The sequence below is a fragment of the Hemitrygon akajei genome, chromosome 18, assembly GCF_048418815.1.
Source record: "Hemitrygon akajei chromosome 18, sHemAka1.3, whole genome shotgun sequence".
In the NCBI taxonomy this organism is placed as follows: domain Eukaryota; kingdom Metazoa; phylum Chordata; class Chondrichthyes; order Myliobatiformes; family Dasyatidae; genus Hemitrygon; species Hemitrygon akajei.
Window position 1 is genome coordinate 12758684 of NC_133141.1, and position 27363 is coordinate 12786046.

The following is a 27363-nucleotide window of genomic DNA, read 5'->3' on the forward strand; positions in this document are numbered from 1 at the left end:
CCACCCAACCCCGATCAGGGTCACGTGAAGCCATGGAAGCAGGTGCTGGGTGGTCATATGAGCAGTTGGTACATATCGCAAGTCCTGGTTATGCAACCACTGACACCAGGCAGACAATCTCTGAAGAGTTTTGATAACAGCTGGGGTCACCCATCTTGTAAAGACACTGCCCAGAAGGCACTTCTGTAGAAAAATTTGCCAGGAACAATCATGGTCGTGGACATGGCACATAATGTTGATGAAATTAAGGATCAAATGGGAAGAAATCCATCCAGGTTACGGATTCCATCAGTACATTGCTTTCTTAGTTATAGACGAACATTTTTTTTAAAAAAGGCCCTTTTCCAGTTGCCAATTCTAAAGGTCCCTTATTGCCAAAATTAAGTACAGAGCTAGTTTTGCTGGAGATACTGGGATCTGCAGATGTACAAGACTTGGACTGGGGGGAGGGGGGGCAGATGAAGAAACAAACTTAAGAAACTTCTGCAAAGGGCAACATTTAGTCTTATTCAGAAACCTAAAAAAAAAGCAAAGGTATGCACAATTACTCTGTAGTCTTACTGACAAACTGGAGGCCTGGCAAGGACATCATGATTGGAAACACAATTTAGCAAACAAAAAAAAAAATTTTCCATATGGAATGGCATTGTACACTTTTGGGGTTGGGGGGGGGGGGGGAGGAGAAGGTTGAGAAGACTGAGCCATCAATTTCGGCCTTGCCATAATTTTATCTTCTTCCCTGGTCATCACCTCAGGTTTGCAACCACAGCATCCCCATTTAATATCTAAATCTTCATGAACACCCACTTCTACTTCCATTAATATTGCCGCAGAATATCAGCTTGAGCCTGCCCTCTTTAGCTTTGCAACTAAGAGCGGGGAGCTCAGAATCAGGTTTAGTATCACGGATGTCACAAAATTTGTTGTTTTACAGCAGTACAGTGCAATACAGAGACATTACAAGTGACAATAAAAAAAATAATAATTCATGCAAAAAGGACAGCAGAATAGTGTTCAGAAACTGATGGCAGAGGGGTTCCTAAAACATTGAATATGGTCTTCAGGCTCCTGTACCTACTCCCCGATGGCAGTAATGAGAAGAGGGCATGTCTTGGATGGTGAACATCCTTAATGATGAATGCTGCCTTCTTGAGCCATCACCTTTTACAGGTATCCTCTATGGTGTGGAGACTAGTGTTCATGATGAAAGTCACTGTGTATCCTAGCCTATATACAGATCATTCAGAAAATGGATAAAAATAAGTCAGGGTCATTCTTATGCACCATGCTGTATACAAACTAGCTGATGTTACAACAGTGACAAGAAATGAGAAGAGCACATGTCCTGGTTTGTGGAAGAGGTGATAGAGGCAGACAAAATTGTGACAATAGATAGAAACTAAAGAAATTAATGGAAAGAAAAACTTGGGGGGGGGGGGGAAATACTAATATACAGAGAAGATGATGATCTAGAATTCAAGCAGGGTGGAAATTAAATCAGGCCATTCCATTAAAAAATGTAATTGGATGGACACGATAAAATAATTTGTAGGACTATAAGGAAAAAGCAGGGGAAAAGGGCTGATTGGACAGCTTTCAGGGCCAACATAATAACAAGGGGCAAAATAACCTCCTGTAGCACAACAATCCTATAAACAGCACCCCCCAAGCTAGGGAGAAGGGCCTCTCCTATAAAAATATCTTGGTGTTGGTTTATTATTACCACATGTACGAAGATACAGTGAAAAACTTGTCTTGCATACTGTTCATACAGATCAGATTATACAACACATTAGGCCAACACAAAATAATATAACAATACAAAATAAATCTAAAAGCTACCAAGAAAGTGCAGTGCATGCAAACAATAAAGTTTAAGATCATATTAAGGTAGATTGTGGGGCCAAAAATCCATCTTGTCATGCAAGAGGTTTGATAACAGCGGGATAGAAGCCATTATCAAACCTCTGGTGGTATGCACTTTCTGGCTTTTGCATCTTCTGCCCGTTGGGAAAGGAAAGAATGTCTGTCGTGGGTGGGGTCTTTAATTATGCTGGCTGCTTTACTGAGGCAGCCAGAAGTATAGATAGAGTCCATTAGGCTGGTTCCTGTGATGTTTTAAGCTGTGTTCACAACTTTGCAGTTTCTAGTGGTCACATGCAAGTTTTCATGCATCCAGACAGAATGCATCTATGGAGCATCTATTTCTGTTTCTCAAACCTTTGCCCCTCTTTGGATTCTTTTACTTCATTGTTCAACAGTCCAGGACCTGCACCCTGGAATTCCCACTCATCCCCTCTGGATGCTTTTAAACTAAGCAAGTGGCTGGCCTACATGTACAGATACACCCTTGAAGGGCCTTGTGTCCTAACTGTTCAAGGAGGAAAAAAACAATTAAGCAGACGATGATCCAGGGTTGGAGAGAGAAGGTTTGCAGCTATGTAATGTTTTGGATTGCTCAAGCACAGACAGACAGTGGTCTGAATATCTCCTTCAGATTCACAGCAATACAGTAGACAAGTTACAAAACACTAAATTAAAAGCAATTCAGTTTAAGTTTAGGTTTCAGAGTTGATGCTGGTAAAACATTTACACCATACTAGGGAGCAGATTACAAGCTATAAACAATTTGGAAATCTTGAGCAGCCGGTTTCAATTTAATTTTCCCTCTGCATTCCTTCTCCCAACTCCCCAAACAGACAAATCAGCTATAAAAGTCAACTCCAAGTCAGTCATGCCAGTAGATTCTACACAAGTAATCCACCAAAAGCAAGTGTCATTCTGACAGTTCTACCAGTTATGATTGGTGCTTTAAAAAAGAGGATTTGCAGCAAACACTCAAAATGAAGTCGCATTTCATAACATGGAAAAAACGACAGTGTGTCGTGGTCTGTGCAGTATCTGTTTATGTAGGAGTCAAAGTTAGATTTTATTGGTCTTTGCATAAACCCCATCTCTTTGTACCTAAATTTTTACCATTTAAAGCATCTGTAGCTCCATCTCCTCAAAAGGGCCTGGAACTTTTAATGAAAGCAGAGCATGCCATACATGTACAAAAGGAACCAACGCTAGTCTAACTGTTAGAACTGTACAGAAACACAGGCATTGACAGATTCTAGCAGCTCAGGTGTCAGGATCAACATTTCTTTTTTTTAAATTCATTTTTATGTTAACCTTCAATCTTCAGATCTCAAACACGTACAACTCAATGAAAACAAAAGTCCAATTAGGGGATCCTCAAATCACACTTTAGCATTTAAATGGTCGTCTACAGGAGAAGATCACTACATAGGCAAATTAATTCAATCACTATTCTTCAAAGGCATCATAGGCAGATAGAGGTAGCAACCATCACTACTTGAGCACCTGATGAAAGGGATGTACTTTTAATCAACATCCCTCACCTGCTCCCTACACATCCTGTGGGGTTTCAAGACATCTTTGCTAGGACTAGTCATTTTTACTAGGTATTCACTGGTTTGGTCACTTTTACTTGAAGTAGAATTAATTTTATTACATTATTTGTAATGATTGTGCAACCAATCCAAAGTTCCTCAATCACTTCATCTGCACCTTTAGTCGTATTCAGACCACATCCTACTAGATCAGAAAAGCTCAAAGCCTCTACTTCCTGAGGAGGCTAAAGATAGGAGGATGATGCACATCTATACTCATGTCCTTCTATAGATGCACAGTAGGGAGCATGCTGCATCAACTGCATGGTACAGAAACACTGCAGTGGACAGGAATGGGTAGTCAAAACCACTCAACACATCACTGGCATCAGCCTACCTGCCATCAAGGACATGTACACAGAAAGGTGCTGGAAAAGGTCCAGTGACATCATGAAGGATCCAACACTCACTGCTCATCGACTGTTTGTCCCACTCCCATCAGGGCGTAGGCTACATAGCATCCACGTGAGGACCACCAGACTCCCAAAAAAGTTATTTCCCCCAAGCAGCAAGGCTGATCAACACCTCCACCCACTACCACCACTATCATTCCCTGCCAGAGTCACCTTTTGTACAAACACTCCTGTGCCCATCACTTTATGGACATGCAATCTATATGTACGTCATCTTGTACATTGATAGTTATTTTGTGTTTCTTTATTATTGTGTTCTTTGTGATGCATTGGATCCAGAGTAACAATCATTTTGTTCTCCTTTTTACACTTATGTACTGGAAATTATATTATACAATCATAAACAATGCACAAACCATCTACCACTTTAGGCTATTGATTGCCTCGTTGGCTTTAAGCATAAATCACACTCAATCTGCAAATTTGTAAGCAGCAAGTTTCCCCAATCCAGATTCAAAAACAAAAATCAGGAGAATTCTGAACTCCAACCCTTTGCCATGCAGATAGTTACATTTCCCTGAGCCAGCTCCAGATTTTACTGTGGATCCAGCCTCCACCCAAACCAACAAGCTTAACAGCAGCCCAATTTAAAAATCAAGGTGCCCACACAATAAAATTCTCATGCACACAAACATTTAAATAGTGCTGCATTGTGTTATTTTAGACCACAAGACCATAAGGGAAAGGAGTAGAATTAGGTCATTTGACCCATCAAGTCTACTCTGCCATTTCATCATGGCTGATCCAATTTCCCTCAGTCCCAAACTCTTGCATTCTCCCCATATCCCTTCATGCCCCGACCAATCAAGAATCTACCAACCTCTGCCTTAAATAGACCCAATGATTTGGCCTCCATAGCTGCCTGTGGCAAGCAATTCCAGAGTCACTTTCTGGCTAAAGAAACTCCTCCTCTGCTCAGTTTTAAAACGACGCCCCTCTAATCTGGGACTACGTCCTCTGGTCTTAGACTCCCCCACCATAGGAAACATCCTCTCCACATCTATTCTATCAAGGCCTTTCACCCTTCAATAGGTTTCAATGAGGTCACTCCCCATTCTTCTGTATTCCAGCAAATACAGGCCTAGAGCCATCAAACAGTTTTCATTTGATAAGCCATTCAATCCTGGAATATTTTGTGTACCTCCTCTGAACCCTCTCTAGTTTCAGCATATCCTTTCTAAGGGGCCCAAAATTGATCACAGTACTTCAAGTGAGGCCTCACCAGTACTTTGTAAAGTCTCAACAATACATCCTTGCTTTTATATTCTAGTCCTCTTGAAACAAATGCTAACATTGCATTTGCTTTCCCCACCACAGACTCAACCTTCAAGTTGACCTTTAGGGAATTCTGCACAAGGAGTCCCCAAGTCCCTTTGTACCTCAGTTTTTTTGTACTTTCTCTTCATTTAGAAATGAGTCAATCCTTTCATTTATTCTACCAATGTAGATGGGAGAGCTCTTGGGTTAAATGAAACCACACCACTGGTTCTTTCTTATTGTTCCTTGATGTTAGCTCAGTACAATAATCTCACTTCAGATCCAAGAATTAAAGGGACCAATCCTCTCCATGGACTTAGCTTGCATTCAACCCTATCAGCACAGAAAATAGTCTGAATGAACTGCAGATACTGGAATCCGGAGCACAAATTGCCAGAAGAACTCAGTGGGGTTGAGCAGCATTTGTGGAGGCAAAAAGATGTTTGATGTCTCAGGACCTGAAACTTGATCCATCGGTCTCCAGTTGCTGCTCAACCAGCTGAGTTCATCCAACAAATTGCTTTTTTTTTAAAAAAAAAATGACCTTGTTTCCTGTCATAAATTTTGGTAAATCTACCCTTTACTTCTGCATGGTATTGAGACTATTGTATTGACAAGGGTTCTGCCCTTTACAAGTCCTTGAGATGTCAAGCGGAGGCATAATCAGCTTGCTCACTTGGGTACAAGAGCAGCTGATGAAAAGCAGTGTACTCATTTAGCCTCTGTCACGTGACCCTTCAATCAACACTACACAAGATGAAAATTCGTTAATATTTCTCCATTAGTTTGGCCGCTACATTTGTACAAGAGTAACTGCAATTGAAAGAAAGCCATTGATTGCATCGCATTCTTCTGCTAAATCCCAACAACTTGATAAATTACTAAACAAGTGCAAGTTCTTGCTTTCCAAGTTGTTAGGAAAATTAAACAAAAGTGCCACACCTTTACCCAATGCAGGTACAATGGGCCAAATGGCCTTCACTCATGTGAAACATACTGCGATTCTACACAAACAGAAAATGCCCATCTCAACACTTAACACAATGGAGCATTCTGTACTGCAGATAGCCCCTGCACAGAGGCACCAACTTCCCAGATCACCAACCTTATATTTGAATTAGATTTCCCAGGACCCAAGGGCCTGAACATTAGTGCTTTTGCCAGATAATATTTCCTTTCCCCAGCTCCCAAACCCATGAATGTGCACCATGTCATCTGTGGAATCTATGTGGCCCATGCTAACAGTGCAAGGTTACACGAGTTGGAATTTCACCGAATTACTTTGACAATAGGTCACAGCTTTTGCTCTCTCAAATAGATTCTGGACAAGAGAGCACTGCTTTGTAGGAATTAAAACTTTTTACACAAGTTGTAGATGGGTAAAATGCTGCAAAGATTAATTAGGCCAGTCCACAAGCCAACACAAAAACAGAAAATGTTGGAAATACTCATCAGATTGGGCAGCATCCATTGAAACAATTAACATTTCAGATAAAAGTACTTCCAGTATTTTGAATTTTAGATTTCCAACATCTGCAACCTTTTCCTGACTTCCTAAATGTTTCATAGCATATAAATCTCTTCAGACTTGCCCTCTATATTGCACAGCTCTGCATAGTGTATTGTCCGTACCCGAATGTAGAGTCTGTACGTTCCTGATCTCTGCACCCAGCCCTCCTCTCATCATCACAGGGCAGTGCTGCCTCACAGTCACTAAATTATTCCACCTTTCCTTTCTACTAGGCAATCCAAATGACCCAGGTGTTTAGCCAAGTTTTCAGTCATCCTTGTTAATCTCCCCCTCTCAAGCAGAGCATCATTTCTCCACCCAGCTCTTTTTGCATCTAACATACCATACAATTGGAAATTGCTGTTGCTGGATGGTCCTTACCTCACACCCCCACTAACAGTTAGTGCTTTGCTACGTCAAGTTGTGAGCAGCACTATGAGCACTCTGTTTCTAGTTTCTGAGATAGAGTTTCAATCCCGTCCTCAGGTGCTATCCATGTGGCAGCTGAACGTTTTGTGTGATTGTGTTGCCCCTCATATTGGTTAATTGACCACAGTAATTTTCCCTTTAAATATAGCCAAAATCACCATAAGGAAGCTAATAGCCATGAGTGAAAGAATTAAGAGCTCAAGGGAAATAAGACTGATGGGTTTGCTCCACAGAGTTAGTATGGTCCTCATGAATGAGCACACTCCTATATTGCAATAATTTCCTAGTCCAATTCCTAATCAATGGATAGCTAATAATGTTAAATGCCCTCCAAACCACCCAGCCCCCAAGTGAGTGGGGAGTAAGTCTGGAAAAACAGTGAAATTGCCCCACCAGTTGAAGCAATCATATACCAATAAGGTGTTTCAGGTACAATGCCTTTCTGTAGTTTTACAACAATTACTGGGATGGAGGGGTATTCTGGGATCTGTGGAACTTCATCCAAAAAAAGTAAAAGAAGATGGCAGGAAAGGCAAGGAGGAAAAAAAGCTGTGCCATCGAATTACTGACCCTGGGATGTGGGCCAGTTGTTGTTCATAGCCCCTGGCAATCTGGCATCGTAGTCAGAGTTACACTTGTTTTTATTAACCACCAGTTTCCATAGAAAGATTAAAAAGGCAGTCAGCCAATGGATAAATCCTTAAAGATTAAAGATCAACTTTGTCACATGTACATCAAAGCACGCAATAAAATGCATCATTTGTATCAACAACTCAGTCAGAGGATGTGCTGGGGCAGCTCAAAAATGTCACCATGCTTCCAGCACCAATACAGCATGGCTCCTCCCACATTCCAAATACATATGAGGTAGTACCCTTACTAACTAGCGAGTCTTTGAAATGTAGGAGGCAACCCACAACTACAGGGAGAGCATACAAACAACAGTGGCAGAAATTGAAACTCCCAGTGATTGCTGGCGCTGTAAAGCATTGCGCTAACCATTATGCTACCAGGCCGACCCCCGAATCAGAGCCAACACTTGCAGACTAACGTGTACATTGAGGACAACATAATGCAAGCCTGAAGGATTCAACAGCTTTTCAACCACAAAAGACCAAAACAAAAAATTTTGCTGACTTCAACATTTGACAGATCTCATGACAAGAGAGGAATTTTAGGTTGTATGATGTACAATACAATACACTCCTGCCAAGGCTGGAGCCAATTTCCACCTTTCATGTTACAAAGTCTAATGGCTGTAAACAAGGTCAATTACAGGCTAATTGCAGTTGTTCACCTTTATCCATAAATCCCCAACTTCAGGATAAGAGATAAATTACTACGAGGGTCAAAGTTAAGTGACAGGGAATGACTGGTTTCCTTTATTGAAGGGATATCATTCCCACTGTTGTGTTTTGAGTCAAGTCATTCATGAAACCAGTAATATGCAGAAAAGGCAGAGGTTGGGGTGTCCTGCAGTGAGTGACTCAGCTCTCATCTCTACAAAGCCTTTCCGCCGTCTACAAGGAAAGAATCACATGCATGACATAGTAACTTCCACTTCCTTTGAAAACAGTTCCAACTGTAGTCAAGAAATTAGTCATCAGCAGGACAAAGCAGCCTGCCTGACTGGCACATACCATCCACCACACTAAACGCATTCTTTTGCCATGTCCTGCAGAGGTAGCAGTGTGCACCGTCTGCTAAATGCAACGCAGTTATTCACCTCCAACAGCACCTCCCCAACTTATGACCTCTGCCACCAAGGAAAACAAGCATATGGGAACACCAACCCCTCCGAGTCACACAGCTTGCTGACTTGGAGACAATCATTGTCACTGGGTCCAAACCTTGAAACTCCCTCACCAGTGGCACTTTCACAAAGCAGCAGCTTACGCCAACTTCAAGACATTAACTGTTAGTCTTCCCAGTGATATCCACCTCTCAAAACAAATCAAAGTAGAAAACCATTAACATTCGGAGGGTCATTAAGAAACTAAATGATTGTTTCATTCAAACTTTTTTTGGAGCAGAATTAGGCCAATTGGCCTATTGAGTCTGCTCCGCCACTTCATCATGGCTGATCCAATTTTCCTCTCAGCCTCAATCTCCTGCCTTCATCCTGTATCCCTTCAAGCCCTGACAAATCAAGAATCTATCAACCTCAGTCTTAAATATACCAAATGATTTGGCCTCCACAGCTGCCTGTGGCAAGCAATTCCAGAGTCACTTTCTGGCTAAAGAAACTCCTCCTCTGCTCAGTTTTAAAACGACGCCCCTCTATTCTGGGGCTACATCCTCTGGTCTTAGACTCCCCCACCATAGGAAACATCCTCTCCACATCCATTCTATCAAAGCCTTTCACCATTCAATAGGTTTCAATGAGGTCACTCCCCATTCTTCTGTATTCCAGCAAATACAGGCCTAGAGCCATCAAACAGTTTTCATTTGACAAGCCATTCAATCCTGGAATATTTTGTGAACCTCCTCTGAACCCTCTCTAGTTTCAGCATATCCTTTCTAAGATAAGGGGCCCAAAATTGATCACAGTACTTCAAGTGAGGCCTCACCAGTACTTTGTAAAAAGTCTCAACAATACATCCTTGCTTTTATATTCTAGTCCTCTTGAAATGAATGCTAACATTGCATTTGCTTTCCCCACCACAGACTCAACCTGCAAGTTAACTTTTTAGGGAATCCTGCACAGGAACTCTCAAGTCTTTTTGAACCTCAGTTTTTTTGAATTTTCTCTCCATTTAGAAAATAGTCAACCTTTTCACTTCTTCTACTGAAGTGCATGACCATACACTTCCCAACATTGCATTCCATCTGCCAGTTCTTTGCCCATTCTCCTAATCTGTCTAAGACTTTGTCTCCTCTACTTCCTCAAAACTACCTGCCCCTCCATCTACTGATCTTTGCAAGAAAGCCATTAATTCCATCATCCAAATCATACACATAAAACATAAAAAGAAGCAGTTCTAACACAGACCCCTGTGGAACACCACTAAGTCACTGGCAGCTAGTCAGAAAAGCTCCCTTTATTCCCACTCTTTGCCTCCTGCCAATCACCCACAGCTTTACCCATACTAGAATCTTTCCTGTAATATCATGGACTTGTAGCTTGTGTGGCACCTTGTCAAAGGCCTTCTAGAAATCCAAGTACACAACATCAACCAGTTATCCTTTGTCTATCCTGCTTGTCATTTAAAGAATGCCAAGGTTAGTCAGGCAAGATTTTCCCTTGAGGAAACCATACTGATTACGGCCTATTTTATCTTGTGCCTCCATGTACCGAGACCTCATCCTGAATAATAGACTCCAACATTTTCCCAACCACAGAGGTCAGACTAACTGGCCTATAGTTTCCTTTCTTCTGTCTCTCTTCCTTCTTGAGAAGTGGAGTAACATTTGCACATTTCCAGTCTTCTAGAACCATTCCTGAATAAAGTGATTCTTGAAAGATCATTACTAATGTCTCCACAATCTCTTCAGCCATCTCTTTCAGAACCCCGGGGTGTACACCATCTGGTCCAGGTGACTCATCTACCTTCAGATCTTTCAGTTTCCCAACAACCTTCTCTCTAGTTACGGTAACTTCACATATTTCATGACCCCTGAAACTTGCATCATATTGCTAGTGTCTTTCACAGTGAAGACTGATGCAAAATACTTATTCAGTTTGTCCACCATTTCCTTGTCCCCCATTACTACCCCTCCAGCATCATTTTGCAGCAGTCCAATATCCACTCTCGCCTCTCTTTTACACTTTGTATCTGAAGAAACTTTTGGTAGCCTCTTATTGGCTAGCTTACTTTTGCATTCCATCTTTAACTTCTTAATGAATTTTGATGCCTTATATTGGATTTGAAAAGCTTCCCAATTCCCCAACTTCCCAATAATTTTTGCTCTATTATATGCTCTTTGGCTTTGACTTCTCACTAACCACGGTTGTGAGATCTTGCCTTTAGAATATTCCTGAAGGTCATGCCCTTTAACATAGCACCTAACTCACTGAACTCCCTATGCAGAACGTCACTTGTCCTAGCTGCGTCATTGGCACCTGCATAGACCATGACTTCAGGCTGTTCATCCTCCCACTTAAGAATGATGAGACCTTTATCAAAGATATCCTGAACCCTGACAACCAGTAGGCAACATACCATTCAGGAATCTTGTTCTCACTCACAAAACCTCCTGTATGTTCCCCAAACTAACAAATCCCCTATCACCACAGCATGCTTATTCACTCCCTCCACCCCTTCCCTTCTGAGTCACAGAAGCAGACTCAGTGCCAGAGACCAGACCCCTGTGATTTTCCTGTTAGGTCATTCTTCTTCTCCCCCCAGCAGTATATCAAGTGATATGCACAACATGCTGGAGGAACTCAGCGGGTCAGGCAGCATCCGTGGAAACAAATAGTTAACGTTTCAGGCCGAGACCCTTCGTCAGGACTGTCACCCAGTCTCCTGGGTCCTGCACCTTGGGTGTAACCATCTCTCTAGATATCTCCCATCTATCACCCCCTCAGCCACCCAAATGATCCAGAATTCATTCAATTCCAGCTCCAACTCCTTAACACAGATTGTCAGAAGCTGCAGCTGGATGTACCTCTCTCAGCTGTAGTCATCGAGGAGACTGGAGATCTCCCTGCCTTCCCACATCCAGCAAGAGGAGCATTCACTATCCTGCTTGAAATCTCTACCTTAGCTGATCAGATATAAAGGAGGGAAGAAAAAACTTGAGCTTTTCTTTTTCTCTGCTTTCTCTGACTGAAGCCTTGAAGAGCTAAAGCCCCAAGATCACCACTGACAACAGCCACTGTGCTTGCCCTTGCCTTCCTTTAATTTGCTCTTGCTAATCAATTACAAAGGCCAATTGGTCACTAGTCAAAGCTCCTCCCCCCCCCCCCATGTACTGAGCTGCTGCAGTCTTTTGTACTCAGGCAGTGGACCTAATTGAAGTCCCCTCCTCTCAAAACTACTGATGTCTGGATTGGCCATTGGTCAAAGCCCTTTTCCTGGTCAAAGCCCTTTTCCCAGTCAAATCCAGACATCCCTCATGCAGTGTGATTTGATTAATGCAAGCCGACATTTCACTCACATATTCAGAAAAGGAAGGCAGGAGATAAGCAAAAGCTGTAATATAGGACATCATCCTGCTGCTCTGAGCTACTGGAAGCCAGGGCAAAGTTATGATTAGCAAACATCTGGCAATCAACACCTACCTGATCAGAGCTGGGAAGCAAACAGGGCAAGGACGATATAAACAGTAGACTTTTAAAACAAAAAGACAATAAAGCAAAAACCAGAAAGTCTTGCAAAAACAGCACCTACCTTTGTAATTGACGTAAAGACTTTCTCTAGAATAGCATTGGGCTGTGCTCTGCGTGGTCCATTTGCTTGGATTCTAAGGGTCAAGGCACATGGTTTGGCAATAAACCTGTTTGAATAAAACAAATATATATAGATATATACGCACTGGTTTATTCAAGCCATGTTTATTGTGAATTAAAACTGCAAAGATTCAGGCATCTTGCTAATTCTTCAACAAACATCCAGATTACAAGATCAGGGTGGTGAGCCAAATGACCCATTTGTGCTATACAACTCTTCATCATAAGCAACATAATTGAATGATGCAAATACTTTGCTGAAGTTGATATTGTACAAGCCAGAAAATATGGCAGAATCAGTTCTTTATTCAATTTCTCCCTGGAAATCAATTGAAAAATGACTCACTAAATGGGAAGCAATCAGTTAACCTGCAGTGCAGGAGAAAGAACAAAGCATTGACTAGCAAGGGAATAACACCAAAAGGGATAAAAGAAAAATCTCCCAGTTCTAAAAATAGTGCAAAAAAACTGAGGAAGTGTGAAATTCAAAGTATTTCAGCGTTCAGAGACCATAGCCATCTTGCCGCATCTGATAGGGAGATCAGGAGTTACAGGCCATGACCAATTCTCCTTCCTTTTCACTTCATCTCCAGCCCCATCTCTGACCAAGCTTTGATTACTTGCTTCAATACCTCCTAATGCAACCTAGTGCCAAAATGTTTGTTCACTGCCCATGTTAATTAATTATTTTTGAGGACAGTAGATCAATGCAAGCTGTTACTTAATAATTGAAGCTGATTTGCCAACTCCCCCCCTCTCAAAAAAAAGTTTTATTAAAAAGATAATTAGGGCAATTGGTTCAGGCAAGTGCCGTGGTGGCATGATGCCAGAATATATCCTCACAAATCCGTTGTGTTCTACTTGGAAGCATGCAATGGCAATTTTACCAGTAAAACAACTGTATCTAGTCTAGTTTTAGCAATGAATAGGAAACTGGGTCTGTGCAAACTTGTTAGGAGTGGGTGACACAGTCACAGAGCTTTGACAGCATCCTCACTTCAGAGGCCTCGACTCCATGGTATTACTCAGCAGTGTTCTTTTCAACAGAACCACTTTTGAAGAGTTTCCAGTATCAAACAAAAGCTGCTTTATACAAAGACTGCATCATTTTATCAAAGTCCAAGCTTAAAATGCACTGAGTGGGTGTCATTACTATTGGTAACAACAACAAAGACAAATTTGTATTACACATGTGCACAAGACAGTCTGATCTCAATGCATTCATTAAAACAGCTGCACACCAGAATAATTAAGCATGGGATTGACAGCACAGAACAGGCCATTTGGCCCAAATAATCTATACTAATGCTTCCTCATGAACTTCCTACATCTATTCTTCTTCAGATCTTTATCTATCTTCCACTTGAAGGTGCCATTTATTTCAACCATTTCTTGTGAGTTCCTCTGGATAAGTCTCTGCTGCATTCCCCATTTGGATTTATTAAATGGCCATCCTGCAGCAAGACTCATCTACTACCCAAGACCTATCCAATAAACAGATGGATGACCTGGTTTAGTTTGGGTTCTTGGAGGCAGGTATTCAGTAGGTGGAACAGTAACCACCTGTTAAACTGAAGCTCCATCTGCTCTCTCATCACTGAAGATTGCAGAATATTAGTCAAAAAAAGGTGAGCAGAAAATACACTGCATTACAACAATGGCTATACTTTAAAAAAAAACACACTACATTATTGGTTTACACATTAACAGGACATTTGGCCCAACTAGTCCCTTCCGGCTGTGAAGCATTTGAGATGTCGGGTGGTTGTGATCAGTACAATAGAAATAAAAGTCTAGAAAGTCAGGAATCAAATCAAAATAATCCAACGTGAAAGCAATTCATAGTGGGGGTTTAAAACATTCTTAGAAAATTGGAGTTGGGTTTAGCAACATAAAATGGAGGGTGTAGGCATGGTGGGCTTGCTCTCTGAGCCATGCAGATGTTGTGGAGTGGGTAGTCAGCCAGAAATGTGAACGTCACTCACAGAATTGGACAGCACTTGAGCATGAAGGGGGAAAAAAGAGAAACTGAAAGGTATTCACCTGACCATAGTCCTGCCCCAAAGGATATTTATTTATTTTTTAAATAAACCCCCTCCACAAAAGAGCAAAATCACAAAATGAAGCGTCTTAAGTCTTATACTGGTTCCACCCCCTCCCAACTGAATGTTTAGCCCAATCCCAAAACACGCACTTAATCACTATACCCAACAAATTAGCAAAAGCAGAAGGAATCAAATAAGAATTTCATAATAGCAACCAGGGACGTTTAGCATTTTAAATATGAAGTTTTAAATTAAAAAATTGATTGCACAATCTGTTTCAAACTACACAGTTCCTTTTTAAAAGAAAAGTCAAGAGTGACCAGGGTGAAGATTTCAACATTCTATCTACTGGAGATTCCATTATCCATTCCTTTAACTCCATTATCATAAACTCAAATTTTTCTTTTCTTTTACAAGCAGTGTATTGTCACCAACCACCCATTATCATACTGTACAAGTGTTCTTTAAAAAGGGTCAGCTTTCAACATGCTCAAAGAGAACAAGACAAAGTGTCTGTAATTATAGTCCATTATCCCTTGCATTTGCACTATTCCTTCTCTAAATGCTTTGCTATCCTTTCCATAATCCAACATCCTGGTACACCCCAATTAGATATCCTATACAGAATTAATAATCATTTTGCTTTTTGTTAAATGGCCGTGGGGAAAAATTAAACAGAGAATTCATTTGCTTTATATGCCTGCAGATTGTTGGTTGCCTAAATGACCTGTGCAGCTGCAACTATTACCCCTCTGGTCTGCTACCACCATTTCAAATTCATTTTGCAGACTTTATGCCCTGGAATAGGAACTATTCAAGAGTGGTTTCAAAATGTGTCGTAACTCATGCTACAACATATGCATATCATGCAAGAAAGCGATCAAAGAGATACAGGTCATTCCAGACGGATAGCTATATCAGTGAGACATTATTGAAGGGCAGTCAGTGCCCACCAAACCAAATCCAATCATTGCTCTGTGGCACACTGCCAAGTTAAAGAGCTGTTAGCAAAATGTATCTGCTAACAAAAAAAGAGCAGCTGTCTAAACAATATAGGGATTGCTGGGATAAGCCAATGTCAGAATCAAAGAATAATTTCCCATAGGAAAAGCACAGGTTCGCACATGCTGCACAAGACTGAATTTCTGAAATTGCAAACTCCAGTTTCAGTCGTGTGGTAAACAGGTTTGAGCTGCTGGAGGCCAAAGATCAGCTTCATGGGAGTATTTACATGCAAGGTTTATTTTTCCTTGTCACAAAACTTGCTGCACTCCAAATGAAGAAAACATTCCCTGTCTGATACAGATTTATATTATAAGATGCATTCCTATCCAAACTGTTCTCCAAGGCTTAGAAAAAGCATTTTAAAAGTGTCAAAGTGAACAAGAGCAATTATCTTTATTACAGTCTTCAATTTAAAATACCTTAAAATGTTGGCATACATTTAAACTTTCAATACATACAATTTAGTACAGATCATAATCCATACTTACAAAAGCTAATGTTTTGGAATACCATTAACACGCTAATGTATCAGTACCCCAAGATTACTACTTTAATCAATACCCAACCACCTTGCCTATACATGCAATCTGGGCTTGATTTATGTTGCACTCATTGAATTCTCTGAGGAATTTACAAGTTTGATAATGGGCCAGCACTTGCTATCAGAATAACAGAGAGCTAATGGCACCCACTGGTATAACTGCAGCCAAGGGGTAAATGCCTGGTCAACAGTGACTATCCAAGAGTAATTTTCAGAATTGAGGCACTCCACCATCTTGCTGCCCACCTTACCACAACACTTGAACATTTGTAGTTGAGGTGCTTGTATGGTAGATGCAAACTCAAGTCATCATAGAAAATTCAGAGGAAACAGTCAGTGACTAGATTTTTTTGTGAACCATTAACTGCCACGGGGAAAAAAAATTATTACTAGGACATTCCCATTCCTTAAGGGAACATTTTTAAAATAAATGTGACGTGATCACTCCTTTTGCCTTGATGCATGATTAGCACAAGATTCACCCTCCTTCCCAATCATAAACCTCACTCAAATAAAGACACAGCCCACTGGATCACATAGGTGACTCGGGTCACAGGTACATTAATTCACAACTGTGGAATCACTAGCAAGGCTGGCAGTTACTGTCTGCCTCAAAATAAATAAATCATTCTTACCAAGCCTGCTTTTTGTTCAAAAGGGATAGTTAAAATCGATCTAGATCTAGAGTGACTGGAGTCTCAAAAGGCGCACCAGGGACAGCAGACTACCTTCTCTGCAGAACAGAAACAAATCTGGTTCACTGTGACTTACTGCAGTCCTGGACACAATACCACCAGCAAGAATTCTCCTCTTTCTATTAAAAGTACACAGTGCAAGTTTCAAAAACAAAAAAAAAAATCTAACTGGCAAAAAAAGGGAAGGAAACCTGTGCTCATGAGTATATTCAAGACAGATATTATTGAAAATTAAAGGAAAGTGCAGCAAAGTGGTAAAAAAAAATCAGCCACTTTGAATGGCAGAGCAAGTAAGAAGGCTGAATAGTCTTATTAATGGCTCTTACATTCTCATTTTAAACCAATTGAACAAAATTTACTTAAAATGCAGTTCACTTCATTAGCATATGGGAGTTAACAATTAGAAAGGCAAATACAATGCTGATCTCATTGCAAAAAGGGATTGTGCACAAGTGTAAGAAAAATGTTTTGTTCCAATGAAGAGTATAGACAAGATAGACAAGTTGGTCCAACCTACCCAGATCACTCCATAGAACTGTGCAATTCTAAAGCCCTGGAATCATCCTTGTAAATCTACTATGCACTGTCTCATACCATCATATCATTGTGATGTTGTGACTACAACAGTGGTTTCATCTAATTGTGGCTTGGCAGGTGTTTCATACAGCTCCAGCATGACCTCCCTGCACTTGTACTGCTTGCCTTAGCTGACAGGAAGTTTTCAATGCATCTTTCCAGATGTCCTATTTGCTCAATCCACTAGAAACCAATTCTTGAAAGGCAGACAAAACAGACATATGGGTTGCATCTATAGGAAGGGGGCTCAGATGGTAGATTTGTTGTAACCTTCTTAAAAAAAAAAGGCCAACATGAACTTTCTCATCTAGGACCTAACAAAGTGACAAAAAAAACTCTTCCAGGTGGAGAAGGGACTGCTCACACACAGGGATCCAGTGTGATTCATAAGCAGAACGCTCAATATTCCACAGATGCAGCACTGCTAGTAGGCTTCGCAACTTCAGCTATGCAAGTCTATTTTTCTAACTAAAAGAAATAATTTTACATCCAATGACACAAGCTGGAACACCATTGTTCAGTTTCCAAGACGTCACAGCACTGTATCTACATCAAACTCATTGGCCTATGAAGTTTCCAGAAATAAATGAAGCTTTCAATGGTTTATGTAAAAGCTGCACTTTGTTTGTGTACACACCAAATTCTCTAGCAAATAACTCCATCCAAGAAAGGTAATCATGGTGGTGGTAGTGGGGGTGGGGGATAGTGAAAGAAGCACTATTCTATCCTATTCCCAAGTGTGACAAGGTTCCCAGAAGTATGTCACATTTGCTCATCTTTGTCTTCCCCATTGTTGAATTTCCTGTTGCTCCAAGCAAACAGCCACAACACATCTGAAAAGTACCAAGGGAGCAATGCACTGTCAGAGGTGCAGCCCTTCACAGCATTCCAGAGTTGGTGAAAATGATTCCATGACACTGAGGCTCTAACTGGTAAGAAGTTCACACAACTTGAGTGGGGAAAAAAGAGCAAACAATACTTTGGCAATTAAAGTTGCAAACTTGAGTTTGGAACACTAATTTTAATGATGAACAGGGCTGACAGTGTACTAAAGAGAACCTTATATAGATTTAAAACTACATGCTTGTCAAAATACCATATTAGGGAGTTTCAAGCGTCCTCACCTCTTTGTGCAAGTTTCCATGAGTAAAGAGGCAAAATTTAAGATTACACAACATCCACCACAGACCGAGTGATGCGCTGATCAGTAACTCAGCACAGACAAGAATCACACCACAGTTCCTTCGGCCTCCACAGCCTGATTATAGAATAGAAACTGAGCAATTTAGAGAAAGAAAACAATCCATTGATTCCAAAACAGAGCTTTTCCTCAGCTTAAGACAATAGAACCACTCCGGATAATATTTGTCATGCTGAACCAGTCATACTTCTTGGAAGAGCTTAATTATATTAAAATGGAAAGCAGCATTTACCATGACAACAATGCACCTTAAAGCCAAGCAAAAGATTATCCAACAGTTAAAAATAAAATTATATGTGGCAACCACAGAAAACTGTGGCACTGCAGCATGGTACCAAAGTGGTTAGCATGACACTTTACAGCGATCAGAATTCAATTCCCATTGGTTTCTGCAAGGAGTCCAAGTTCACCCTGTGACCACGTGGGTTTCCTGCAGGTGCTCTGGTTTACTCCCACATTTCCAAAGACATCCAGAAGCATGGCAATACTTTGAGCTACATTCAGCACAGTCATAGAGAAGGACAGCACAAAAACAGGCCCTTCAACACATACAGTCCACACTGAAACATTTAAACTGCCTACTCCATCGATCTGCACTGGGACCACAGCCCTCCATACCCCTGCCATCCATGTACCTATCAAGCTTCTCTTAACTGTTGAATTTGAGCTTGCATGCATCACTTGCACTGGCAGCTCATTCCACACTCACCACCCTCTGAATGAAGACATTTCCCCTCAGGTTCCCCTTAAATTATGACCTCAAGTTGTAGTCAAACCCAACCTCTGGAAAAAGCCTGCATTTACCCTATCTATACCCATCATAATAATAGTTGGAGGTGTTGTGGATAGTGTGGAGGGTTGTCAGAGGTTACAGCAGGACATTGATAGGATGTAAAACTGGGCTGAGAAGTGGCAGATGGCATTCAACCCAGATAAGTGTGAGGTGGTTCATTCTGGTAGGTCAAATATGATGGCAGAATATAGTATTAATGACTCTTGGCAGTGTGAAGGATCAGAGGGATCTTGGGGTCAGAGTTCATAGGACACTCAAAGCTGCTGTGCAGGTTGACTCTGGTTAAGGCTGCATACGGTACATTGGCTTTTATTAACCATGGGGTTGAGTTCAAGAGCCGAGAGGTAATGTTACAGCTCTATAGGACCCTGGTCAGACCCCACTTGGAGTACTGTGTTCAGTTCTGGTCACCTCACTACAGGAAGGATGTAGAAAGGGTGCAGAGGAGATTTACAAGGATGTTGCCTAGATTGGAGAGCATGCCTTACAAGAATAGGTTGAGTGAACTTGGCTTTCTCTCTTTGGAGCGACGAAGGATGAGAGGTGACCTGATAGAGGTGTACAAGATGATGAGAGGCATTGATTGTGTGGATAGTCAGAGGCTTCCCCCCACCCCCAAGGCTGAAATGGCTAACACAAGAGGGCACAGTTTTAAGGTGCTTGGAAGTAGGTACAGAGCGGATGTCAGGGGCAAGTTTTAAAAAAAAAAAGTGGTGAGTGTGTGGAATGAGCTGCTGGCAACTGTGGTGGAGGCAGATACGATAGGGTCTTTTAAGAGACCCCTGGATAGGTACATGGAGCTTAGAAAAATAGAGGGCTGTGTGTAACCCTAGGTCACTTCTAAAGTACATACATGTTCAGCACAGCATTGTGGGCCGAAAGACCTGTATTGTGCTGTAGGTTTTCAATGTTCTGTTCAATCTTTTCTTATAACCCAAGACCCAGTAACATCCTTGTAAATTTTCTCTGTACTCTTTCAACCTTATTTACATCTTTCCTGTTGATAGGTGACCAAAACTGCACACAATACTCCAAATTAGGCCACACCAATGTCTTGTACAACTTCAACATAACATCCCATCTCCTAAACTCAATACTTTGATCTATAAAGACCATTGTGCCAAAAGCTTTCTTTACGACCCCATCTATCTAATGCCAATTTCACTGAATTATGAACCTGTATTCATTGCCACATCCGTACTGTGCTGTAGCTCCTCAGAGAGCGTGTTAAGGAACATGAGCTTCAGCTCATACAGGAGACTTAGTAAGTGATAGATAAGAGCTACAGGGAAGTAGTCACCTCTAAATTGCAGGAAACATAACTAGGTGACTGTCAGGAGAATCAGGAGAAGAAAGTGAAATGGGCTGCCAGTACAGAGTACCCCTGTGGCCATTCCCCTTGATAATAAGTACCATTGAGGGGATCACTTACCAGCTGGGGAGCCACTGATAGGAGATTCCATAGCCAGAGGAATAGAGAAGAGATGCTGTGGATGCAACAAGAGACACCCAGATGCCAGGTGCCAGGGTCAGGTCCATGATATTCTAAGGGGGAGGGTGAACAGTCAGAAGTCTTGGTACATATTGGCACCAATGAGATGGATAGGAAAGGTGAAGAGTTCCTGAAGAGAAATTTCAGGGAGCTAGTTAGAAAGCTGAAAAGCAGGACCTCTAAAGTAGTAATCTCTGGATTGCTGCCTGTATCACATGCTAGTGAGGGCAAGATTAGGATGATTTGGCTAAGGAATTGGTGCAAGGAGCAGGGTTTCAGATTTCTGGATCACTGGGATCTCTTCTGGGGAAGGTATGGCATATACAGAAGGGACAGACTACACCTGAACCCAAGGGAAACCAATATACTTGTGGGCAGGTTTGCAAGAGCTGTTCAGGAGGGTTAAAATTGATTTGCTGGGGGGGGGGGGTGGGAACTGGAGTGATAGAGCTGGGGATAGGCAATTGTTTTATAAACAGAGGCAGTGGGTAGTGTGGAGAGGCTGCTGATAGGGCAAAGGACAAAACTGCAAATAAAATGCGACAAGCTGTAATGTAAAAAGGGGGGTCAAAATCAAAAAGGGTGATGGATATTGGACAGAAGGTGTTATAGTTGCAAGAAAAAAAAATGTGAACCTTTGAAATTACCTTGTTTTCTGAATTACTCAAAATACGGTCTGATCTTCATCCAAGTTACATTTTCAACTAATACAGAAAAACAGGTAATTGCAAAGGGTTCACAAACTTTTTCTTGCAACTGCATATTTGAATGCATGCAGTACACTGAATACGGTAGATGAACTTGAAGCACAGTTAAGAGATTGGTAGGTATGACATTGGGCATCACCAAATTGCTGCTGAAAGATTATAGCTGGGAACTTAACATCCAGGGATACACACTTTATTGAAAGGACAGGCTTGGTAGGTAGAGGGGGTGGGGGTGGCTGTTTGCAAAAAAAAAAATTTTTTAAAAAATCAAATCCTTAGAAAGGAGTGACATAGGATCAGGTATAGAATTGTTGTGGGTAGAATTAAGAAACTGCAAGGTAAAAAGATCCTAATGGAAGTTGTATTACAGACTTCCGAACAGTAGCCAAAAAATTTGGGCTACAAATTACAGAAAGAGATAGAAAAGCATGTCAAAGGGCAATGTTACGACAGTCGATGGGGATTTCAATATGTAGATTGATTAGGGGGGGGGGGGGAAATCAGATTGGTGCTGGATCCCAAGAGGGGGAATTTCTAGAATGCCTACGAGATGGGTTTTTAAGAGCAGCTTGTGGTTGAGCGCACTAGGGGATCAGCTATTCTGTATTGGGTGTTGTGCAATGAACCGGAATTAGAGAGCTTAAGGTAAAAGAACCATTAGGAAGCAATGATCATAATGACAGTCTTCACTCTGCAATTTCAGAAGAAGCTATAGTCATTATTGACAATACAGTGACTATATCTCTATCATTATTACAGTGGACTAAAATGAATTACAGAGGCATGAGAGAGAAGCTGGCCAAAATTGATCGGAAGGGGACACGAGCAGGGATGACAACAGAGAAGCAATGGTTGGGATTGTAAAGCTGCGCAAGCGCGGGTGACGTCAGCGGCAAGCGCGAGCTTTAAAAAGAGGCCCACTTTCAGGAGCGGGCAGCGGAGTGCGCAGCAGCAGAGTGCTGGGCTTTGGCTCAGCAGGCTTCGGCGCAAGAGGACTTCGGCAAGAAGAAATTAGTGAGCCTGAGTACGTGCTTTTCATTTATTCTGACTAATCTGGGATCAGGTAATGGGGAAGACAGTTAGAGCAGTGGTGTGCTCCGTATGCAGTATGTGGGAAGTCAGGGTCAACACAGTTGTTCCTGATGACCACACCTGCAATAGGTCCATCCAGCTGCAGCTCCTATCAGACCGAGTTAGGGAATTGGAGCAGGAGCTGGATGAACTACAGATCATTCGGGAGGCAGAGGCAGAGATAGATAAGAGTTATCGGGAGGCAGTCACACCGAAAAGACAGGAGGTAGGCAAATGGGTGACAGTCAAGAGAGGCAGGGGGAGCAGACAGAGAGAGAAGAGCACCCCTGTGGCCGTTCCCATCAAAAATAAGTATACCGTTCTGGATACTGTTGGTGGGGATGACCTACCAGGAACAAGCTGCAGTGGTCCTGTCTCTGGCACTGAGGTTGGACCCTCGACTAGGAAGGGGAGGAGGGAAGAGAAGAGAGCGGTAGTGATAGGGGATTCTATAGTCAGGGGAGCAGATAGGAGATTTTGTGGGGAAGATCGGGAGACTCAGATGGTATGTTGCTTCCCTGGTGCCGGGGTCCGAGACATCTCAGATCGGGTGCAGGTTATTCTCGAGAGGGAGGGCAAGAATCCAGATGTTGTGGTCCATGTAGGGACCAATGACGTGGGTAGGATGAGTGAGGGGGTCCTGCGTAGGGAGTTCAGGGAGTTAGGTGCGAAGCTGAAGAGCAGGACCTCCAGGGTAACAATCTCAGGATTGCTACCTGTGCCACGTGCAAGTGAGGCAAGGAACAGAAAGATTATAAAGATTAATACGTGGCTGAGAGAATGGTGCAGGAGGGAGGGCTTCAGGTTTGTAGATAATTGGGCTTTGTTCCAGGGAAGGTGGGATCTGTTCCGAAGAGACGGTTTACACCTGAACTGGAGCAGTACTAACATTCTTGCAGGGAAGTTTGCTAGTGCTTCTTGGGGGGGGGGGTTTAAACTAAATTTGCAGGGGGCAGGGATCCAGAATATGAGAGAGGATAGCGAGAGGAAGAATAAAGGACAGGTGGGGACTACACGGGTCCGGAATATTAAGTGTGTAGTAGAGAAAGGTGAGGCGGAACAAGTGATAAGGAGGACACATGTACAGAGGGATGGTCTGACAGAACATGGAGTTAAATGTGTTGAAAGAATAAGTAAATTTAGGAAGGACAACAAAATTCTAGGGGCATATAGCCCAATGGGAGTTCGGGGAGCTGGGTTAAGCACAATAGGCAGCGATTCAAACAGAGAGAGGAGAAATGGGCTAAAAATTCTATATCTGAATGCACAAAGCGTCAGAAATAAGGCGGATGAGCTTGAAGCCCAGGTGCGAATGGGTAACTATGATGTTGTTGGGATAACGGAGACATGGCTGCAGGGAGATCAGACCTGGGAAATGAATGTACAAGGGTATACGTGCTATCGTAGGGACAGAAATGTGGGCAGAGGGGGTGGGGTGGCCCTGTTGGTGAGGAAAGAGATTCAGTCCTTTGCAAGGGGGGGACATAGGGTCAGGAGAAGTAGAGTCTGTGTGGATAGAACTGAGGAACAGTAAGGGCAAAAGGACCCAAATGGGTGTTGTCTACAGGCCACCAAACAGTAGCATGGATATTGGGTGCAAGTTGAATAGGGAGATAACATTGGCATGTGGCAAAGGTAATGTCGCAGTAGTTATGGGGGATTTCAACATGCAGGTGAACTGGGAGAATCAGGTTGGTGCTGGACCACAGGATAGGGAGTTTGTAGAGTGCCTACGGGATGCATTCTTGGAACAGCTTGTACGAGAGCCGACCAGGGACAAGGCTATTCTGGATTTAGTCTTATGTAATGAACAGGATTTGATAAGCGATCTTGCAGTAAAGGAGCCATTAGGAGGTAGTGATCATAATATGATAAATTTTTATCTGCAATTTGAGAAGGATAAGGGCAGCTCGGAGGTGTCAATGTTGCAGTTGAACAGGGGAAACTATGGAGCCATGAGGGAGGAGCTGGCCAAAGTTGACTGGACGGATAGCCTAGCAGAAAAGACAGTGGAACAGCAATGGCAGGTATTCTTGGGAATAATGCACAAGGTGCAAAATCAGTTCATCCCCCAGAGAAGGAAGGATTCAAAGGAGGGAAAGGGGCCACAGTGGTTGACAAAGGAAGTCAGAGATTGCATAGCATTAAAAAAAAGTAAGTATGACAGAGCTAAGGTGAGTGGGAGGACAGATGATTGGGAAGTTTTTAAGGAACAACAGAACTAAAAAGGCAATAAGGGGAGAAAAAAATGAGGTACGAACGCAAGCTAGCCAGGAATATAAAGGAGGATAGCAAAAGCTTTTTCAGGTATGTGAAGAGAAAGAAGATAGTTAAGAACAATGTTGGGCCCTTGAAGAATGAATTGGGTGAAATTGTTATGGGAAACAGAAATGGCAGAAGAATTTAATGAGTACTTTAGATCTGTTTTCACTAAGGAAGACACAAGCAATCTCCCAGATGTATGGATGGGCCAAGGACATAGGGTAACAGAGGAAATGAAACAGATTGACATTAGGAAGGAAACTGTGATGAGAAGACTGATGGGACTGAAGGCTGACAAATCCCCAGGTCCAGTTGGTCTGCATCCTAGGGTACTAAAGGAGGTGGCCCTGGAAATTGCGGATGCATTGGTAATCATTTTCCAATGTTCCTTAGATTCAGGATCAGTTCCTGAGGATTGGAGAATGGCTAATGTTATCCCACTTTTTAAGAAAGGAGGGAGGGAGAAAACAGAACTATCGACCTGTCAGCCTGACATCGGTGGTGGGAAAGATGCTAGAGTCCATTATCAAGGATGAAATAGTGGCATATCTAGATAGCAGTGATAGGATTGGGCCGAGCCAGCACGGATTTACCAAGGGTATATCATGCTTGACTAATCTGTTGGAGTTTTTCCGAGGATGTAACCAGGAAGTTAGACGGGGGTGATCCAGTGGATGTAGTGTACCTCGATTTTCAGAAGGCATTTGATAAGGTCCCACATAGGAGATTGGTGGGTAAAATCAAAGCTCAGGGTATCGGGGGGGAAAGACATTGACATGGATAGAAAACTGGTTGGCAGATAGAAAGCAAAGGGTAGCGGTGAATGGGCGTTTCTCGGAATGGCAGGTGGTGACTAGTGGGGTGCCACAGGGCTCGGTATTGGGACCACAGCTGTTTACAATTTACGTCAACGATTTAGATGAAGGCATTGAGAATAACATCAGCAAATTTGCTGATGATACTAAGCTGGGTGGTAGTGTGACATGTGATGAGGATGTTAGGAGAATTCAGGGTGACTTGGAAAGGCTGAATGAGTGGGCAGATACTTGGCAGATGACGTTTAATGTGAATAAGTGTGAGGTTATCCACTTTGGGAGTAAGAACAGGAAGGCAGATTATTATCTAAACGGTGTAGAGTTAGGTAAGGGAGAAATACAAAGAGATCTAGGAGTCCTTGTTCATCAGTCACTGAAGGTGAATGAGCAAGTGCAGCAAGCAGTGAAGAAGGCTAATGGAATGTTGGCCTTTATTACAAAGGGAATTGAGTACAAGAGCAAGGAAATCCTCTTGCATTTGTACAGGGCCCTGGTGAGACCACACCTGGAGTATTGTGTACAGTTTTGGTCTCCAGGGTTAAGGAAGGACATCCTGGCCGTAGAGGAAGTGCAGCGTAGATTCACAAGGTTAATTCCTGGGATGTCTTACGCAGAGAGGTTAGAGAGACTGGGCTTGTACACGCTGGAATTAAGTAGATTGAGAGGGGATCTGATTGCAACATATAAGATTATTAGGGGATTGGACAAGATAGAGGCAGGAAATATGTTCCAGATGCTGGGAGAGTCCAGTACCAGAGGGCATGGTTTGAGAATATGGGGTAGGTCATTAAGGACCGAGTTAAGGAAAAATTTCTTCTCCCAGAGAGTTGTGGGGGTCTGGAATGCACTGCCTCGGAAGGCAGTGGAGGCCAATTCTCTGGATGCTTTCAAGAAGGAGCTAGATAGGTATCTTATGGATAGGGGAATCAAGGGATATGGGAACAAGGCAGGAACTGGGTATTGATAGGAATTGATCAGCCATGATCTCAAAATGACGGTGCAGGCTCAAAGGACCGAATGGTCTACTTCTGCACTTATTGTCTATTGATTTCTAGGAGTAATTCGGAAGGCCCAGGATACACACAACCCAGAGAAATGGTACTCTAAAAGGCAGAATGACAACCACGGCTGACAAGGGAAGTCAAAGCCAACATAAAAGCCAAAGAGGGGGCAGATAATAGAGCAAAGATTAGTGAGAAGTTAAGATGATTAGGAAACCTTTAAAAACTAACAGAAGGTAACTACAAAAGTCAAAAGGGGCAAAAAGATGTAATATGAAGGTAAGCTAGCCAATAATTTTAAAGAGGATACCAAATGTTTCTTCATATATACCACTAGAAGATGATGCTGGACGGGTGGTAATGGGGTGGGGGGAGAAGAGAAGGGAAAACAAGGAAATGGCTGATGAGCTGAATAAGTATTTGCATCAGTCTTCACTGTGAAAGACACTAGCAGTATGCCAGAAGTTCAGAAGCGTCAGGGGTCATAAGAGTATGAAGTTACTATTACTAAGGAGAAGATGCTTGGGAAACTGAAAAGTCTGAAGCTAGATAAATATTACCTGGACCAAAACGGTCTACACCCCAGGGTTCTGAAAGAAGTGGCTGAAGAGACTGTGGAGGCATAAATGATCTTTCAAATATCAATAAATTCTGGCATGGTTCCAGAAAACTGGAAAATTGCAGAAGTCACTCCACTCTT

The 27363-nt window shown here is 42.2% G+C and overlaps 1 protein-coding gene across 1 annotated transcript in view; it reads right to left on the reverse strand.

Moving 5' to 3' along the window:
- The window catches only part of cers5 (ceramide synthase 5), a 121972-nt gene that overhangs the window by 72362 nt on the left and 22247 nt on the right, over window positions 1-27363 (reverse strand). Inside the window, 1 exon segment of the mRNA XM_073070845.1 lies at window positions 12401-12506. Coding sequence (XP_072926946.1) covers window positions 12401-12506 — 106 coding nt within the window.